Genomic DNA, 17517 nt, shown 5'->3' on the forward strand with positions numbered 1-17517 from the left:
ACTCCAGGCATTCTAGGAGATCAGCAAGAAGTCAACACTAGAGGTCAACACTAGAGGTTGCCCGATTTAAATCGGCACAGCCGATTAATTAGGGCCGATTTAAAGTTTTCATAACAATCTGTAATCAGCATTTTTGGATGCCGATTATGGCCGATTACATTGCAATCCATGAGGAGACTGTGTGGCAGGCTGACAACCTGTTACGTGAGTGCAGCAAGGAGCCAAGGTAAGTTGCTAGCAAGCATTAAACTTATCTTATAAAAAACCATCAGTTTTAACATAATCACCAGTTAACTACACATGGTTGATGATATTACGAGTTTAACTAGCTTGTCCTGTGTTGAATATAATCAATGCGGTGCCTGTTAATTTATCATCGAATCACAGCCTACTTCGCCAAACAGATGATGATTTAACAAAAGTGCATTCGTGAAAAAAGCACAATTGTTGCACCAATGTACCTCACCATAAACATCAATGCCTTTCTTAAAATCAATACACAAGTATATATTTTTAAACCTGCATATTTAGTTCAAATAAATTCATGTTAGCAGGCAATATTAACTAGGGAAATTGTGTCCCTTCTCTTGCGTTCAGTGCAAGCAGAGTCAGGGTATGTGCAACAGTATATGCAACCATTTCTTCCTAACAAAGACTGTAATTAATTTGCCTGAATTTGACATAATTATGACATAACATTGAAGGTTGTGCAATGTAACAGCAATATTTAGACTTAGGGTTGCCACCCATTCTATAAAATACCGAACGGTTCCATATTTCACTGAAAGAATAAACGTTTGTTTTCGAAATGATCGTTTCCGGATTTGACCATATTAATGACCTAAGGCTCGTATTTCTGTGTGTTTATTGTAATTAAGTCTATGATTTGATATTTGATAGAGCAGTCTGACTGAGCGGTGGTAGGCAGCAGCAGGCTCGTAAGCATTCATTCAAACAGCACTTTCCTGTGTTTGCCAGCAGCTCTTCGCAATGCTTGAAGCACAGCGCTGTTTATGACTTCAAGCCTATCAAATCCTGAGATTAGGCTGGCGATACTATAATGCCTATAAGAACATCCAACAGTCAAAGGTATATGAAATACAAATGGTATAGAGAGAAATAGTCCTTTAATTCCTATAATAACTACAATCTAAAACTTCTTAACTGGGAATATTGAAGACTCATGTTAAAAAGAACCACCAGCTTTCACATGTTCTCATGTTCTGAGCAAGGAACTTAAACGTTAGCTTTCTTACATGACACATATTGCACTTTTAATTTCTTCTCCAACTGTGTTTATGCAGTATTTAAATCATATTTAACATGTTTCATTATTTATTTGAGACTAAATTGATCTTATTTATTATATTAAAATAAAAGTGTTCATTCAGTATTGTTGTAATTATCATTATTACAAATATATGAATAAAAATCGTCCGATTAATCGGTATTGGCTTTTTTTGGTCCTCCAATAATCGATATCAGTATCGGCGTTGAAAAATCATAATCGGTTGACCTCTAGTCAATACTACTGACCCAGTACATGCCAATGCGTTTTCTGGATCCAGGCCAGGGCAACAGTACTTCTAGGTCTCAGAAAGGCAGTGACGATGCACCGTAAGCCATCTGCTATATCAACATTGATCACTCACCTGTTTCAGATCCTCAAAGTCAACTACAAAGCCAGTCAGCAAGCTGATGTCTAAAATTGTCATGGTGGCATTTCTGTCAGAGTTAAACCTTAGGAGAGAATGGGAGTGTCCATAAGCAAGACTTGATTTGAATTGATTTCATTTTTGCAAGTATTTCCTATTCCTCACTAGATAAGAATCAGATATAACAATATTGGCCTATGGCAAGGTATGAAGGTGATTACAGTATACCCCGAGTAATCAGGTTTTTCTTTTACTTACAACACGTCAATGTAGAGCTTATATGTCTCTGTAGCTTCTTTGAGTGAAACTTCAAAAACAAGAAATGTCATTTTGAAGGTAGATTTAGCAATATGACATCATACACATTGGGGCAACTTCAGTCTTGCAACAACCACAGAACGTAAATCTGCCACTATTAGCTCTTACGCATTTCAATGAAATAAAACAAGACAAAACAAACCTGAATTATCACTGTGGAGTGGAAACAAGTTCAAATACAATATCCATGACAAGTAGCCTACCTGTATCCTGTTTTATTAGTTCCACATTAAGCGAAAATATTTTGCAGTCTTGGTTCTTCTCCTTGGGCATGGCATAGTATACGGTTGTAACCTTGACACGGATAGGCAAGGAGAGGGTTGGTGTTACGTGGTTAGCCTTAGGTACTCATTTCATTTGAATGTTATCAAATATTGTTTTCACACTAATTCGACTCATTTAAATCCAGTGCATTGTGTGTGCACTATTGTGTGGAAAGAAAACAGGGAACTGTCGACTTGAGCAAAGCCTGGGTACCCGAGGCTAGATTTGGGGTAAGGAAGGATGGGCAGAGGGATAGCCCCCGCCCCCATAAAATGATGCATCATTGCCCATTTGTCGGCAGACTAAATGCCAGTGTCTCTCCTGGAATTAAGGCCTTGTAAGAAAAAGTGGCATGCTTCTTACCAATAATCCCCCCTGACCAGTTCCTTTGGCTGTTACTGTGAAGTTCTCATGCAGCATGACCTATACAGAATGAAAACTTGAATTTAAGACCTGCCTAACAGACAACGTAGCATACATCCACTGTTGTAGTCCTTATTCCATATGGCTGTGATCAACTATTCTCTAATTTTGCTTCCTCTAAACACACATTTCTCCTTCCCCCTCTGTGATGCAGGTTGCCTTGCTCCTTTCCTCTGGGAACCATTTTCACACCTGCAACATTTTGACCCAGAGGGGTGATTCAGGTTGTGTTGTTCTGCGCTCATTGACAATAGGTCCATCCACTTCTAACGCGTTACAAAGGGGCTTCTGTGTGCATACGTCCTTACCTTGTCGGTGCGTGTGAGTAAGGCGTTACGTTTGTTAAATGACCACTTGATGACTTGAGATCTCCCTGCGATATCAATGTCCACACTCAGATCAATGTCTTTTACTTTTCCTGCTTTCATCTTGTATTCTGCCACAGCCTGGAACACCATGATAGTGGCCTATTTTGGAAGAAACAGAAGCAGGAGGTAAGAAAGTGTACAAAGTGTCATATGTGGCTCTTGAGTTTTGAGTGTTGTATTTTCTGTATCCTAAATGCAGCTTTCTCCAACACACATCATATGACCAATATTGTGTTATAAAGTTGTATGACCTTGATGCAGCCTGTTTCAAATTACATGATATTGACAGTAGCCCTACTTAGCCAAGGTTAGATAGGCAGCTTGTTTGCCCTGGTTGGATGTTTGATGTTACTTGTTACCTGAGTGTATGAATCCTTTCCACCTTTAAACCCCAGCCTGTTGAGCCATCTTACGATGGAACCAGCCTCCTCATAGGCACCGGCCTTCACCAGGGCTAACAGGGCATAAGCTGTGGCCTCCAATGTGAACCAGTTTTTGCCTGGAACAGGCCAGTGGGTCCGGTCTGTGGGGGAAACACACAAACATACACTATAAAGAATATCTGTCATTTTAATGGACAATCTTCTGCATTTTCCCAACAGAAATGTTCTGTATAACCGCTTACAGGTCATTTACGGATTTAACCAAACACGTTTTGCCTGTTGGGTATGAGGCAGCATCACTACAGAGACATCTGCCATGTGCCAACCTTTGTTTTCGGGAAAAGTTTTGCCTTGAAAATTGAACAGGTCCGGAATGACTTCCGGCGCCGACAGAGATGGCTGCCTCGCTTCGCATTCCTAGGAAACTATGCAGTATTTTGTTTTTTTACGTGTTATTTCTTACATTGGTACCCCAGGTAATCTTAAGTTTCATTACATACAGTTAGGAGGAACTACTGAATATAAGAGCAACGTTAACTCACCATCATTACGACCAGGAATATGACTTTCCCGAAGCGGATTCTGTGTTTTGCCTTCCACCCAGGACAATGGATCGGATCCCAGCCGGCAAACCTAAACAACGTCGCCGTAAAACGGGAAAACGAAGTGGTCTTCTGGTCAGGCTCCGGAGGTGGGCACATCGCGCACCCCTCCCTAGCATACTACTCGCCAATGTCCAGTCTCTTGACAACAAGGTTGATCAAATCCGAGCAAGGGTAGCATTCCAGAGAGACATTAGAGACTGTAACGTTCTTTGCTTCACGGGAACATTGATCACTCGAGAGACGCTATCGGAGTCGCTGCAGCCAGCTGGTTTCTTCACGCATCGCGCCGATAGAAACAAGCATCTTTCTGGTAAGAAGAGGGGCGGGGGGGTATGCCTTATGATTAACGAGACGTGGTGTGATTATAACAACATACAGGAACTCAAGTCCTTCTGTTCACCTGACTTAGAATTCCTCACAATCAAATGTCGACCGCATTATCTACCAAGAGAATTCTCTTAGATTATAATCACAGCCGTATATATTCCCCCACAAGCAGACACATCGATGGCCCTGAACAAACTTTATTTGACTCTATGTAAACTGGAAACCACATATCCTGAGGCTGCATTCATTGTAGCTGGGGATTTTAACAAGGCTAATCTGAAAATAAGACTCCCTAAATTCTATCAGCATATCGATTGTGCAACCAGGGCTGGTAAAACCCTGGATCATTGTTATTCTAACTTCCGCGACGCATATAAGGCCCTCCCCTGACCTCCTTTCGGAAAAGCTAACCACGAATCCATTTTGTTGCTTCCAGCCTACAGACAGAAACTTTACCAAGAAGCTCAGGTCTGTTCAACGCTGGTTCGCTGATTCCACTCATCAAGACTGCTTCGATCACGTGGATTGGGATATGTTCCGCATTGCGTCCAACAACAACATTGAGGAATAAGCTGATTCGGTGAGCGAGTTCATTAGGAAGTGCATCGGCGATGTCGTACCCACAGCGTCTATTAAAACATTCCCAAACCAGAAACCGTGGATTGATGGCAGCATTCGCGCGAAACTGAAAGCGCGAACCACTGCTTTTAACCAGGGCAAGGTGACCGGAAACATGGCCGAATACAAACAGTGTAGCTATTCCCTCCCCAAGGCAATCAAACAAGCTAAACGTCAGTATAGAGACAAAGTAGAGTTGCAATTCAACGGCTCAGACACAAGAGGTATGTGGCAGGGTCTACAGTCAATCACGGATTACAAAAAGAAAACCAGCCCCGTCGCAGACCAGGATGTCTCCCAGACAAACTAAATAACTTCTTTGCTTGCTTTGAGGACAATACAGTGCCACTGACACGGCCCGCTACCAAAACCTGAGGACTCTCCTTCACTGCGGCCGATGTGAGTAAAACATTTAAACGTGTTAACCCTCGCAAGGCTGCAGGCCCAGACGGCATCCCCAGCCGCATCCTCAGAGCATGCGCAAACCAGCTGGCTGGTGTGTTTACGGACATATTCAATCAATCCTTATCCCAGTCTGCTGTTCCCACATGTTTCAAGAGGGCCACCATTATTCCTGTTCCCAAGAAAGCTTAAGGTATGACTTCCGTCATCAGGAAGTGCTTTGAGAGACTAGTCAAGGACCATATCACCTCCACCCTACCTGACACCCTAGACCCACTCAAATTTGCTTACCGCCCCAATAGCTCCACAGACGATGCAATCGCAACCACACTGCACACTGCCCTAACCCATCTGGACAAGAGGAATACCTATGTGAGAATGCTGTTCATCGACTACAGCTCAGCATTTAACACCATAGTACCCTCCAAACTCGTCATCAAGCTCGAGACCTTGGGTCTTGACCCCGCCCTGTGCAACTGGGTACTGGACTTCCTGACGGGCCGCCCCCAGGTGGTGAGGGTAGGTAACAAACTCTCCACCCCACTGATCCTCAACACTGGGGCCCCACAAGGGTGCGTTCTGAGCCCTCTCCTGTACTCCCTGTTCACCCACAACTGCGTGGCCATGCACGCCTCCAACTCAATCATCAAATTTGCGGACGATACTACAGTGGTAGGCTTGATTACCAACAACGACGAGGCGGCCTACAGGGAGGAGGTGAGGGCCCTCGGAGTGTGGTGAAAATAACCTCACACTCAACGTCAACAAAACAAAGGATCATATCATCGTAGACTTCAGGAAACAGCAGAGGGAACACCACATTGACGGGACAGTAGTGGAGAGGGTAGTAAGTTTTAAGTTCCTTTGGCTTGTCATCAAAAGCACTCACAAACTTCTACAGATGCACAATCGACAGCATCCTGTCGGGCTGTATCACCGCCTGGTACGGCAACTGCTCCGCCCACAACCGTAAGGCTCTCCAGAGGGTAGTGAGGTCTGCACAACGCATCACCGGGGGCAAACTACCTGCCCTCCAGGACACCTACACCACCCGATGTCACAGGAAGGCCATAAAGACCATCAAGGACAACAACCACCCGAGCCACTGCCTGTTCACCCCGCTATCATACAGATGGAGAGGTCAGTACAGGTGCATCAAAGCAGGGACCGAGAGACTGAAAACAGCTTCTATCCCAAGGCCTTCAGACTGTTAAACAGCCACCACTAACATTGAGTGGCTACTGCCAACATACTGACTCAACTCCAGCTCACTTTAATAATGGAAATTTATGTAAAAAATGTATCACTAGCCACTTTAAACAATGCCACTTAATATAATGTTTACATACCCTACATTACTCATCTCATATGTATATACTGTACTCTATATCATCTACTGCATCTTGCCATCTTTATGTAATACATGTACCACTAGCCACTTTAAACTATGCCACTTTTATGTTTACATACCCAACATTACTCATCTCATATGTATATACTGTACTCGATGCCATCTACTACATCTTGCCTTCTGTACCATCACTCATTCGTATATCTTTATGTACATATTCTTTATCCCTTTACACGTAGTAGTTGTGGAATTGTTAGGTTAGATTACTCCTTGGTTATTATTGCATTGTCGGAACTAGAAGCACAAGCATTTCGCTACACTCGCATTAACATCTGCTAACCATGTGTATGTGACAAATACAATTTTAATTGATTTGAGCTCTGTGGTAAACAATTTAGGGTATATATTTTATGACAGCTACTGGACATATCGTTAATTATATTTTAGCGTAACATATCTCCATCGTTGATGGCAGATTAGCTGCCTGATGATGTGCTGTAGCTAGCTAATGTTAGTACAATACAAAGTTGTGCATTGAAATTCAAATGTAGTTAAACATCTAGCGAAACTTTTTTTAACGATAGCTGCTGGAAAGTAATGTTGTGGTATACAACCTATCTCTGTAATATAATTGTGTTATTGCCTGGATGGCTAGCTAACATTAGCTAGCTAACTAGCTAGGCTAGCTAACTTTAGTTAATTCAGTTTTGACATGTTCTTGAAATTATCAAAGATGAGCACCTCCATCATGAACAATTTTAATGACTTAGCTGTATAAGTTAACTATACGATAGATCTGCTGGATATCATACATTTGTTACTGCTGGTGTGTTAGCTAAGTTAACTACTAGCATTACAATAATATTTGATCATTGGGTAACGTTAGCTAGCTGGCTACAGCGAGGGTCGGACGGTAAACGCTGTCACTTGGCACTGAATTAACGTTGGGCTAGCTATTTTAGCAAATTTAGTTTTAACGTTCTGGTCTAGGTTTCTCAAAAACATAAGATCATCTTAATTCAATTCAAACTAAATAGACGAAAGATTAACGTTATGCTTTTGGGAAACCCAGCCCTGGCTATAATGCATCTCAAAGCACTGCGTAGTAATGAGTGAATTAATAAATTCCCATATGAGGACATTTTGCATTTGCTAGCTATCTAACGTGGATGCTGTCCTGCCAGCTAAATTAGGATACTGAACAAAATTTTTAGATTTTTACTGAGTTACAGTTCATTTGAGGAAATCAGTGAATTTAAATGAATGAATTAGGCCTTAATCTATGGATTTCACATGACTGGGGATACAGATATGCATCTGTTTGTCACAGATACCTTAAAAAAATATATGGGCCTCAGGATCTCATCACGGTATTTCTGTGCATTCAAATTGCCATCGATAAAATGCAATTCTGTTCTTTGCCCGTAGTTTATACCTGCCCATACCATAACCCCACTGCCACCATGGGGCTCTCTGTTCACAATGTTGACATCAGCAACCTGCTAGCCCATACAACACCATACACATGGTCTGCGGTCATCTCTAAAATGACATTGGAGGCAGTTTATGGTAGAGAAATAAACATTAAATTATATGGAAACCACTCTGGTGGACATTCCTGCAGTCAGCATGCCAATTGCACGCTCCCTCAAAACTTGAGACATCTGTGACATTGTGACAAAGTGCACATTTTAGAGTGGCCTTTTATTGTCCCCAGCACAAGGGGCACCTGTGTAATGATCATGCTGTTTAATCAACTTCTTGACATACCTATAGCTCAGTTGGTAGAGCATGGCGCTTGTAACGCCAGGGTAGTGGGTTCGATTCCCGGGACCACCCATACGTAGAATGTATGCACACATGACTGTAAGTCGCTTTGGATAAAAGCGTCTGCTAAATGGCATATATTATATTATTATTATTATTATTATATTATTATTATTATTATTATTATTATTATTATTATTATTATCAAAGGAGAAATGCAAAATTGAGCAGAACATTTGAGAGAAGTAAGATTTTTGTGCATATGGAAGTTTAGTTTTCCATGTGGTTATTCAAATTTTGGAAGGGCTTCTTTATTCAATTCCTACACTGTTCACATGTCTAGAGTTTACCCTGACAGAAGGGCACAGCAAACTTTAATCTGAAATGTGTGTACAGTTGAAAAGTTCATGGGATTTCTGCAGCAGAGAATTTGTACATTTGAAAGGGCTTGTAATCTCACTTGAGTTCCCACATACAAGAAGGTCTGAACATAACCTGGCCCTTTGAAGGATGCTCAAAGACTTTTAATGTAAAGTCATCCTTCTGCTCCCATGTCTCCAGATATCACAAACAGTGGGATGCCACTCAAATATCACCTGTTCACCTATGTGACAAGAACTGCAATGCTGTTGGGTTTTTCACGCTCAACAGTTTCCCGTGTGTATCAAGAATGGTCCATCACCCAAAGGACATTCAGACAACTTGAAGCATTCGAGTCGACATGGGCCAGCAACCCCCGTGGAACACTTTCGACACCTTGTAGAGTCCATGCCCTGACGAATTGTTCGGTACACTCAATGTATACAGTATATAATGTATTTAAAATGATATGTTGTGACCTATATAAACTCAGCAAAAAAAGAAACGTCCTTTTTCAGGACCCTATTTTTCAAAGATAATTAATAAAAATCCAAATAACTTCACAGGGTTTAAACACTGTTTCCATGTTTGTTCAATAAGTAATGAGCATGCACCTGTGGAACGGTGGTTAAGATACTAACAGCTTACAGACGGTAGGCAATTAAGGTCACAGTCATGAAAACCTAGGACACTAAAGAGGCCTTTCTACTGACTCTGAAAAACACCAAAAGAAAGATGCCCAGGGTCTGGGGCGGTGTGTCACAGCCTCATCGGACTGAGCTTGTTGTCATTGCAGGCAATCTCAACACTGTGCGTTACAGGGAAGACATCCTCCTCCCTCATGTGGTACCCTTCCTGCAGGCTCATCCTGACATGACCCTCCAGCATGACAATGCCACCAGCCATTCTGCTCATTCTGTGGGTGATTTCCTGCAAGACAGGAATGTCAGTTTTCTGCCATGGCCAGCAAAGAGCCCGGATCTCAATCCCATTGAGCACATCTGGGACCTGTTGGATCGGAGGGTGAGGGCTAGAGCCATTCCGCCCAGACATTTCCAGGAACTTGCAGGTGCCTTGGTGGAAGAGAGGGTGACATCTCACAGAAAGAACTGGCAAATCTGGTGCACTCCATGAGGAGGAGATGCACTGCAGTGCTTAATGCAGCTGGTGGCCACACCAGATACTGATGGTTCCTTTTGATTTTGACCCACCTTTGTTCAGGGACACATTATTCAATTGGTGTTAGTAGCATGTCTGTGGATCTTGTTCAGTTTATGTGGATCTTGTTCAGTTGGGGTGGCAGGGTAGCCTAGTGGTTAGAGCGTTGGACTAGTAACCAAAAGGTTGCAAGTTCAAATCCCCGAGCTGACAAGGTTACAAATCTGTCGTTCTGCCCCTGAACAGGCAGTTAACCTGTTAAGAATTTGTTCTTAACTGACTTGCCTAGTAAAAGAAAATGTTATACACATCATCATCTATCACTCCAGTGTTAATGCTAAATTGTCAGTATTTTGCCACTGTGGCCTATTTGTTGCCTTACCTCCCTAATCTTACTACATTTGCACACACTGTATTTAGATCTTTCTATTGTGTTATTGACTGTACATTTGTTTATCCCACGTGTAACTCTGTTGTTTTTGTCGCACTGCTTTGCTTTATCCTCACAGTTGTAAATGAGCACTTGTTCTCAACTGGCCTACCTAGTCCGCCCCATCCCGCATGCGGGATCGTGACTACAGCCTCAAGCTCATTACCATAACGCAACATTAGCGATTTCTAAAAATTGCAAATGAAATGAAATAAATATGCCCGCCCTCAAGCTTATCCTTTTCTTAACAATCTTGTCGTCTCAGATTTTCAAAATATGCTTTAGAACCAGAGAAAATCGATAATTTGTGTAAGAGTGGTGATAGCTAGCTTAGCATTTAGCGTTAGCATTTAGCACGCAACATATTCAAAAAAACCAGCAAAGGGATCAAATAAAATAATTTACCTTTGAAGAACTTCAGATGTTTCAATGAGGAGACTCTCAGTTACATAGCAGATGTCCAGTTTTTCCTGAAAGATGCTTGTGTAGGACACAACGTTCCGTTTTGTTACTATGCATTTGGCTACCGAAACTAACCGAAAATTCAGTCACCTAAACGTCGAACTTTTTCCGAATTAACTCCATAATATCGACTGAAACATGGAAAACGTTGTTTGAATCAATCCTCAAGGTGTTTTGTCATATATCTCTTCATTGAAATGCCGTCCCTGGAAGCGTGCATTCTTCTCTGATTCGGATGGAAAAATACTGGTAGCTGACTTTTGCGCACCAATTTCCACGCAGACACCGTGCGGGACACTTGGCAATTGTAGCCTCTTATGGTCAATCTTCCAATGATATGCCTACAAATACGTCACAATGCTGCAGACACCTGGGGGAAACGATAGGAAGTGTCCGTTCATTCCTGTCGCATTCACAGCCATATAAGGCGATCATGGAAAACGTGCCTTCAGAAATCCTGTTGATTTCCTGGTCGCTCAAACATCTTGGTTTTGCCTGTAGATTTTGTTCTATGGCACTCACAGTGAAAATCTTTGCAGTTCTGGAAACGTCAGAGTGTCTTCTTTCCAAAACTATCAATTCCAAGCATAGTCGAGCATCTTTTCGTGACAAAATATTGCGCTAAAAACGGGCACGTCTTTTTATCCAAAAATGAAATACTGCCCCTATAGGACTAACAGGTGAAATAAAAAATATTAGATTGTCCATACAAATATTTACACGTGCTAAGTTTGCTGGACAAAAATGAAATTGACAGTGAGGGAACGTTTATTTTTTTGCTGAGTTGATAGATAACAGATTTACTTCTGTCCATTGTCACTTTTGTATTGTGCACATTATACATATCAATCCTGGTATGAATTCTATATATTAAAGACTTTTTCAAATGCAAGAATATGAATGATCTTAACATGCGCTCAAAAGTCAGTTAATCAATAAACTGAACTATTTCTGTTATGTCTGCCATTGCTCATGATTTGTTTTTGGTGATGTGGTGATGCTGCCCCCTAGCCCTCTCAACCAGTTTTGTCATAGCCTCCAACATTGATAGGTCCCAGTTGCCTATCCAGTGAGGTGTTCACAATTCCTTGGCACAAACTACCCTCTAACCCTCACTCTTGCAATGGAAGAAAAAAAGAGATCAAGAAAATCACTAAGAAGAGAGATGGTTCTCATTTTCAGTGATGATCAACTGAGCAAAGAGTCCAGGCCCAGGAAGAGGAAAGGGGCAGCAAGATGCTAAAGAGATCATAGAGAAATATCCCTGCTCTTTGGAAGACAGAAGTGGAAAGAATGTCATTGAAACGGGATACGATTTATTTTTCCAACTATTTCAAGTAGAATACTGACCAAAGTTTACTTTTTACTCCCATTCACTCCAATTTATTAGTATTCACGCCCCTCACTGGTACAGGATGAGGTCGCCAACTACAGTGCCCTCCGTAATTATTGGGAAAGTGACACATTTTTTTTGTTTTGGTGCTATACTCCAAAGGTTTGGATTTTAAATTATACAATGACTATGGAGGTCAGCTTTAATGTGAGGGTATTTTCTTCCATATTTTCTTCCATATCGGATGACCCTTTTTTTCTCCCACATTTTAGGGGACCAAAAGTATTGGGACAAATTCACTTGTGTATTAAAGTACTAAAAAGATAAGTATTTGGACCCATATTCATAACATAATGCAAAGTGTATTTAATGTGAAAACCGTGATAATTTTTATCATTATCAAAACTAACCACAAAGAGCACTAATTGCTCATAACTATGAATTTGAAAAAACTTTCATAACCTTTTCTCTCTTTTGCCAATATAGACAACAACAATTTGTACTTTACACAATGCTATTGTACATTAAGTGTTTATATTATTGCATTTATTTGTTGTATTGAGGAATGTATCATTTGTTCTTTTGCAAAAAATATATTTCTGAATGATAATTTAACAGTTTCTTTAAAATAATAGTTTCTGTTAATTTATGTATATTTGCAATTTTTCAACATACAGTATTTACCATAGATTTACAGGGAGAGATTAAAAATACATTTGTATATACATGGAGGGGGAGCACTATTTTAACAACATATCCATATAAAAACAAAACATGTATTGGCAAAAAATTATTGATACAATTTCCATTATTTTACAGACAGTTCCTTCAAAGATATTACAGAAAATACTGTATAAACACAGTGTCCATTAATAGACAGAGCTGATGTTTGGTTAAATATGTTTTTGTTTTTGTTTCTTTGGCACACATAATAATTACCCAACCCTTGCTCCTATACCCTCCTTTTTCTTGATCTCCAGTAGTTTCCACAACTGTGTCTTCCACAGATATGACTTCCTCTTTCCCTCCTGGGCAACCAGTAAACATTCGCCCATGTCAAGTTTCTTTTTCACGTCCTCCACATCCATTTTGCTGTCACGTGTTCTGTGTTCAGAGTTTGTTATAACCTATTTTTTTTATTTTTTTTATGTTACCTTTATTTAACCAGGTAGGCAAGTTGAGAAAAAGTTCTCATTTACAATTGACATGGAGCCAGTGGGTTTGGCAACGAGTATGAAGCGAGGGCCAGCCAACAAGAGCATACAGGTCACAATGGTGGGTAGTATATGGGGCTTTGGTGACAAAACGGATTGCACTGTGATAGACTGCATCCAATTTGTTGAGTAGGGTATTGGAGGCTATTTTGTAAATGACATCGCCAAAGTCGAGGATTGGTAGGATGGTCAGTTTTACAAGGGTATGTTTGGCAGCATGAGTGAAGGATGCTTTGTTGCGAAATAGGAAGCCAATTCTAGATTTAACTTTGGATTGGAGATGTTTGATATGGATCTGGAAGGAGAATTTACAGTCTAACCAGATACCTAAGTATTTGTAGTTGTCCACGTATTCTAAGTCAGAGCCGTCCAGAGTAGTGATGTTGGACAGGCGGGTAGGTGCAGGTAGCGATCGGTTGAAGAGCATGCATTTAGTTTTACTTGTATTTAAGAGCAATTGGAGGCCACGGAATGAGAGTTGTATGGCATTGAAGCTTGCTTGGAGGGTTGTTAACACAGTGTCCAAAGAAGGGCCGGAAGTATACAGAATGGTGTCGTCTGCGTAGAGGTGGATCAGAGACTCACCAGCAGCAAGAGCGTCCTCATTGATGTATACAGAGAAGAGAGTCGGTCCAAGAATTGAACCCTGTGGCACCCTCTGATTTGACACACTGAACTCTATCAGAGAAGTAGTTGATGAACCAGGCGAGGCAATCATTTGAGAAACCAAGGCTGTCGAGTCTGCCGATGAGGATGTGGTGATTGACAGAGCCGAAAGCCTTGGCCAGATCAATGAATACGGCTGCACAGTAATGTTTCTTATCGATGGCGGTTAAGATATCGTTTAGGACCTTGAGTGTGGCTGAGGTGCACCCATGACCAGCTCTGAAACCAGATTGCATAGCAGAGAAGGTATGGTGAGATTCGAAATGGTCGGTAATCTGTTTGTTGACTTGGCTTTCGAAGACCTTAGAAAGGCAGGGTAGGATAGATATAGGTCTGTAGCAGTTTGGGTCAAGAGTGTCCCCCCCTTTGAAGAGGGGGATGACGGCAGCTGCTTTCCAATCTTTGGGAATCTCAGACGACACGAAAGAGAGGTTGAACAGGCTAGTAATAGGGGTGGCAACAATTTCGGCAGATAATTTTAGAAAGAAAGGGTCCAGATTGTCTAGCCCGGCTGATTAGTAGGGGTCCAGATTTTGCAGCTCTTTCAGAACATCAGCTGAATGGATTTGGGAGAAGGAGAAATGGGGAAGGCTTGGGCGAGTTGCTGTTGGGGGGGGTGCAGTGCTGTTGACCGGGGTAGGAGTAGCCAGGTGGAAAGCATGGCCAGCCATAGAAAAATGCTTATTGAAATTCTCAATTATGGTGGATTTATCAGTGGTGACAGTGTTTCCTATCTTCAGTGCAGTGGGCAGCTGGGAGGAGATGTTCTTATTCTCCATGGACTTTACAGTGTCCCAGAACTTTTTTGAGTTAGTGTTGCAGGAAGCAAATTTCTGCTTGAAAAAGCTAGCCTTGGCTTTATTAACTGCCTGTGTATAATGGTTTATAGCTTCCCTGAACAGCTGCATATCACGGGGGCTGTTCGATGCTAATGCAGAACGCCATAGGATGTTTTTGTGTTGGTTAACCTCTTGCTCCTACCTGGCACGCAGGCGTCCCATCTAGAGCTCTGGAAATGCAAATGCGCTACGCTAAATGCTAATAGTATTAGTTAAAACTCAAACGTTCATTAAAATACACATGAAGGGTATTGAATTAAAGCTACACTCATTGTGAATCCAGGCAACAAGTCAGATTTTTAAAATGCTTTTCGGCGAAAGCATGAGAAGCTATTATCTGATAGCATGTAACACCCCAAAAGACCCGCAGGGGACGTAAACAAAATAATTAGCATAGTCGTCGCTACACAAACCGCACAAATAAAATATAAAACATTCATTACCTTTGACCATCTTCTTTGTTGGCACTCCTAGATGTCCCATAATCACTATTGGGTCTTTTTTCGATTAAATCGGTCCATATATAGCCTAGATATCGATCTATGAAGACTGTGTGATAAACGGAAAAAATAGCGTTTCATAACGTAACGTCATTTTTTAAAATTCAAAAAGTTGACGATAAACTTTCACAAAACACTTCGAAATACTTTTGTAATGCAACTTTAGGTATTAGTACACGTTAATAAGCGATAAAATTCATCAGGAGGCGATGTCAATTCTATAGGTGTCTGTCTCGAAAAAATGTCTGGAGAGAGCTCGACCAAAACATCCGGTCGGAGACCGGAGGGAATCGATTCCCTTGATTCGGTTAGACCAAGACTCTAGACAACGTGTGGAAGCTGTAGGCACTGCAACCTCGGCCTCATTTAATTCGGTTCACTTTGAACAATTCCTTGAAGTCGCGCATGGATATTTATTTCCATTTTCAGTGATCAGATTTTCCTGCACTTTTCGATGAAACGCACGTTCTGTTATAGTCACAGCCGTGATTTAACCAGTTTTATAAACGTCTGAGTGTTTTCTATCCACACATACTAATCATATGCATATACTATATTCCTGGCCTGAGTAGCAGGGCGCTGAAATGTTGCGTGATTTTTAACAGAATGTTCGAAAAAGTAGAGGGTCGACTTAACAGGTTAGGGGCAGTTAGGTCTGGGGAGAACCAAGGGCTATATGTGTTCCTGGTTCTAAATTTCTTGAATGGGGCATGTTTATTTAAGATGGTTAGGAAGGCATTTGTTTAAATATCCAGGCATCCTCTACTGACGGGATGAGATCAATATCCTTCCAGGATACCCCGGCCAGGTCGATTAGAAAGGCCTGTTCGCTGAAGTGTTTCAGGGAGTGTTTTACAGTGATGAGTGGAGGTCGTTTGACCGCTGACCCATTACGGATGCAGGCAATGAGGCAGTGATCGCTGAGATCTTGGTTGAAGACAGCAGAGGTGTATTTAGAGGGGAAGTTGGTTAGGATGATATCTATGAGGGTGCCCGTGTTTAAGGCTTTGGGGAGGTACCTGGTAGGTTCATTGATAATTTGTGTGAGATTGAGGGCATCAAGTTTAGATTGTAGGATGGCTGGGGTGTTAAGCATGTTCCAGTTTAGGTCGCCTAGCAGCACGAGCTCTGAAGATAGATGGGGGGCAATCAGTTCACATATGGTGTCCAGAGCACAGCTGGGGGCAGAGGGTGGTCTATAGCAGGCGGCAACGGTGAGAGACTTGTTTTTAGAGAGGAAGTAGAAGTTCAAATTGTTTGGGTACAGACCTGGATAGTAGGACAGAACTCTGCAGGCTATCTTTGTAGTAGATTGCAACACCGCCCCCTTTGGCAGTTCTATCTTGTCTGAAAATGTTGTAGTTTGGAATTAAAATTTCTGAATTTTTGGTGGTCTTCCTAAGCCAGGATTCAGACACAGCTAGAACATCCGGGTTGGCAGAGTGTGCTAAAGCAGTGAATAGAACAAACTTAGGGAGGAGGCTTCTAATGTCAACATGCATGAAACCAAGGCTATTACGGTTACAGAAGTCGTCAAAAGAGAGCGCCTGGGGAATAGGAGTGGAGCTAGGCACTGCAGGGCCTGGATTCACCTCTACATCGCCAGAGGAACATAGGAGGAGTAGAATAAGGGTGCGGCTAAAAGCAATAAGAATTGGTCGTCTAGAACGTCTGGAGCAGAGAGTAAAATGAGGTTTCTGGGGGCAATAAAATAGCATCAAGGTATAATGTATAGACAAAGGTATGGTAGGATGTGAATACAGTGGAGGTAAACCTAGGTATAGAGTGATGAAGAGAGAGATATTGTCTCTAGAAACATCATTGAAACCAGGAGATGTCATTGCATGTGTGGGTGGTGGAACTAATAGGTTGGATAAGGTATAGTGAGCAGGACTAGAGGCTCTACAGTGAAATAAGCCAATAAACACTAACCAGAACAGCAATGGACAAGACATATTGACATTAAGGAGAGGCATGCTTAGTAGAGTGATCAAAAGGGTCCAGTGAGTGGAGAGGTTGGTTGGGGGTCACAGCGATTTAGACAGCTAGCCAGGCCATCGGTAGCAAGCTAGCA

General features: G+C 41.7%; 1 protein-coding gene across 2 annotated transcripts in view; it reads right to left on the reverse strand.

Moving 5' to 3' along the window:
• Positions 1-17517, reverse strand: part of LOC118365025 (complement C3-like) — a 53726-nt gene that overhangs the window by 6928 nt on the left and 29281 nt on the right. For both annotated transcript variants that reach the window (XM_035746922.2, XM_035746921.2), the window contains exons 29-34: positions 3388-3551; positions 2969-3127; positions 2601-2660; positions 2177-2267; positions 1914-1962; positions 1653-1740 (exon numbers count right to left, since the gene is read on the reverse strand). In XM_035746922.2, the coding sequence (XP_035602815.1) occupies positions 1653-1740; positions 1914-1962; positions 2177-2267; positions 2601-2660; positions 2969-3127; positions 3388-3551 (611 nt within the window). The remainder of the gene's footprint in view (positions 1-1652; positions 1741-1913; positions 1963-2176; positions 2268-2600; positions 2661-2968; positions 3128-3387; positions 3552-17517) is intronic.

This window comes from Oncorhynchus keta, chromosome 32 (assembly GCF_023373465.1).
Source record: "Oncorhynchus keta strain PuntledgeMale-10-30-2019 chromosome 32, Oket_V2, whole genome shotgun sequence".
Classification (NCBI taxonomy): Eukaryota; Metazoa; Chordata; class Actinopteri; order Salmoniformes; family Salmonidae; genus Oncorhynchus; species Oncorhynchus keta.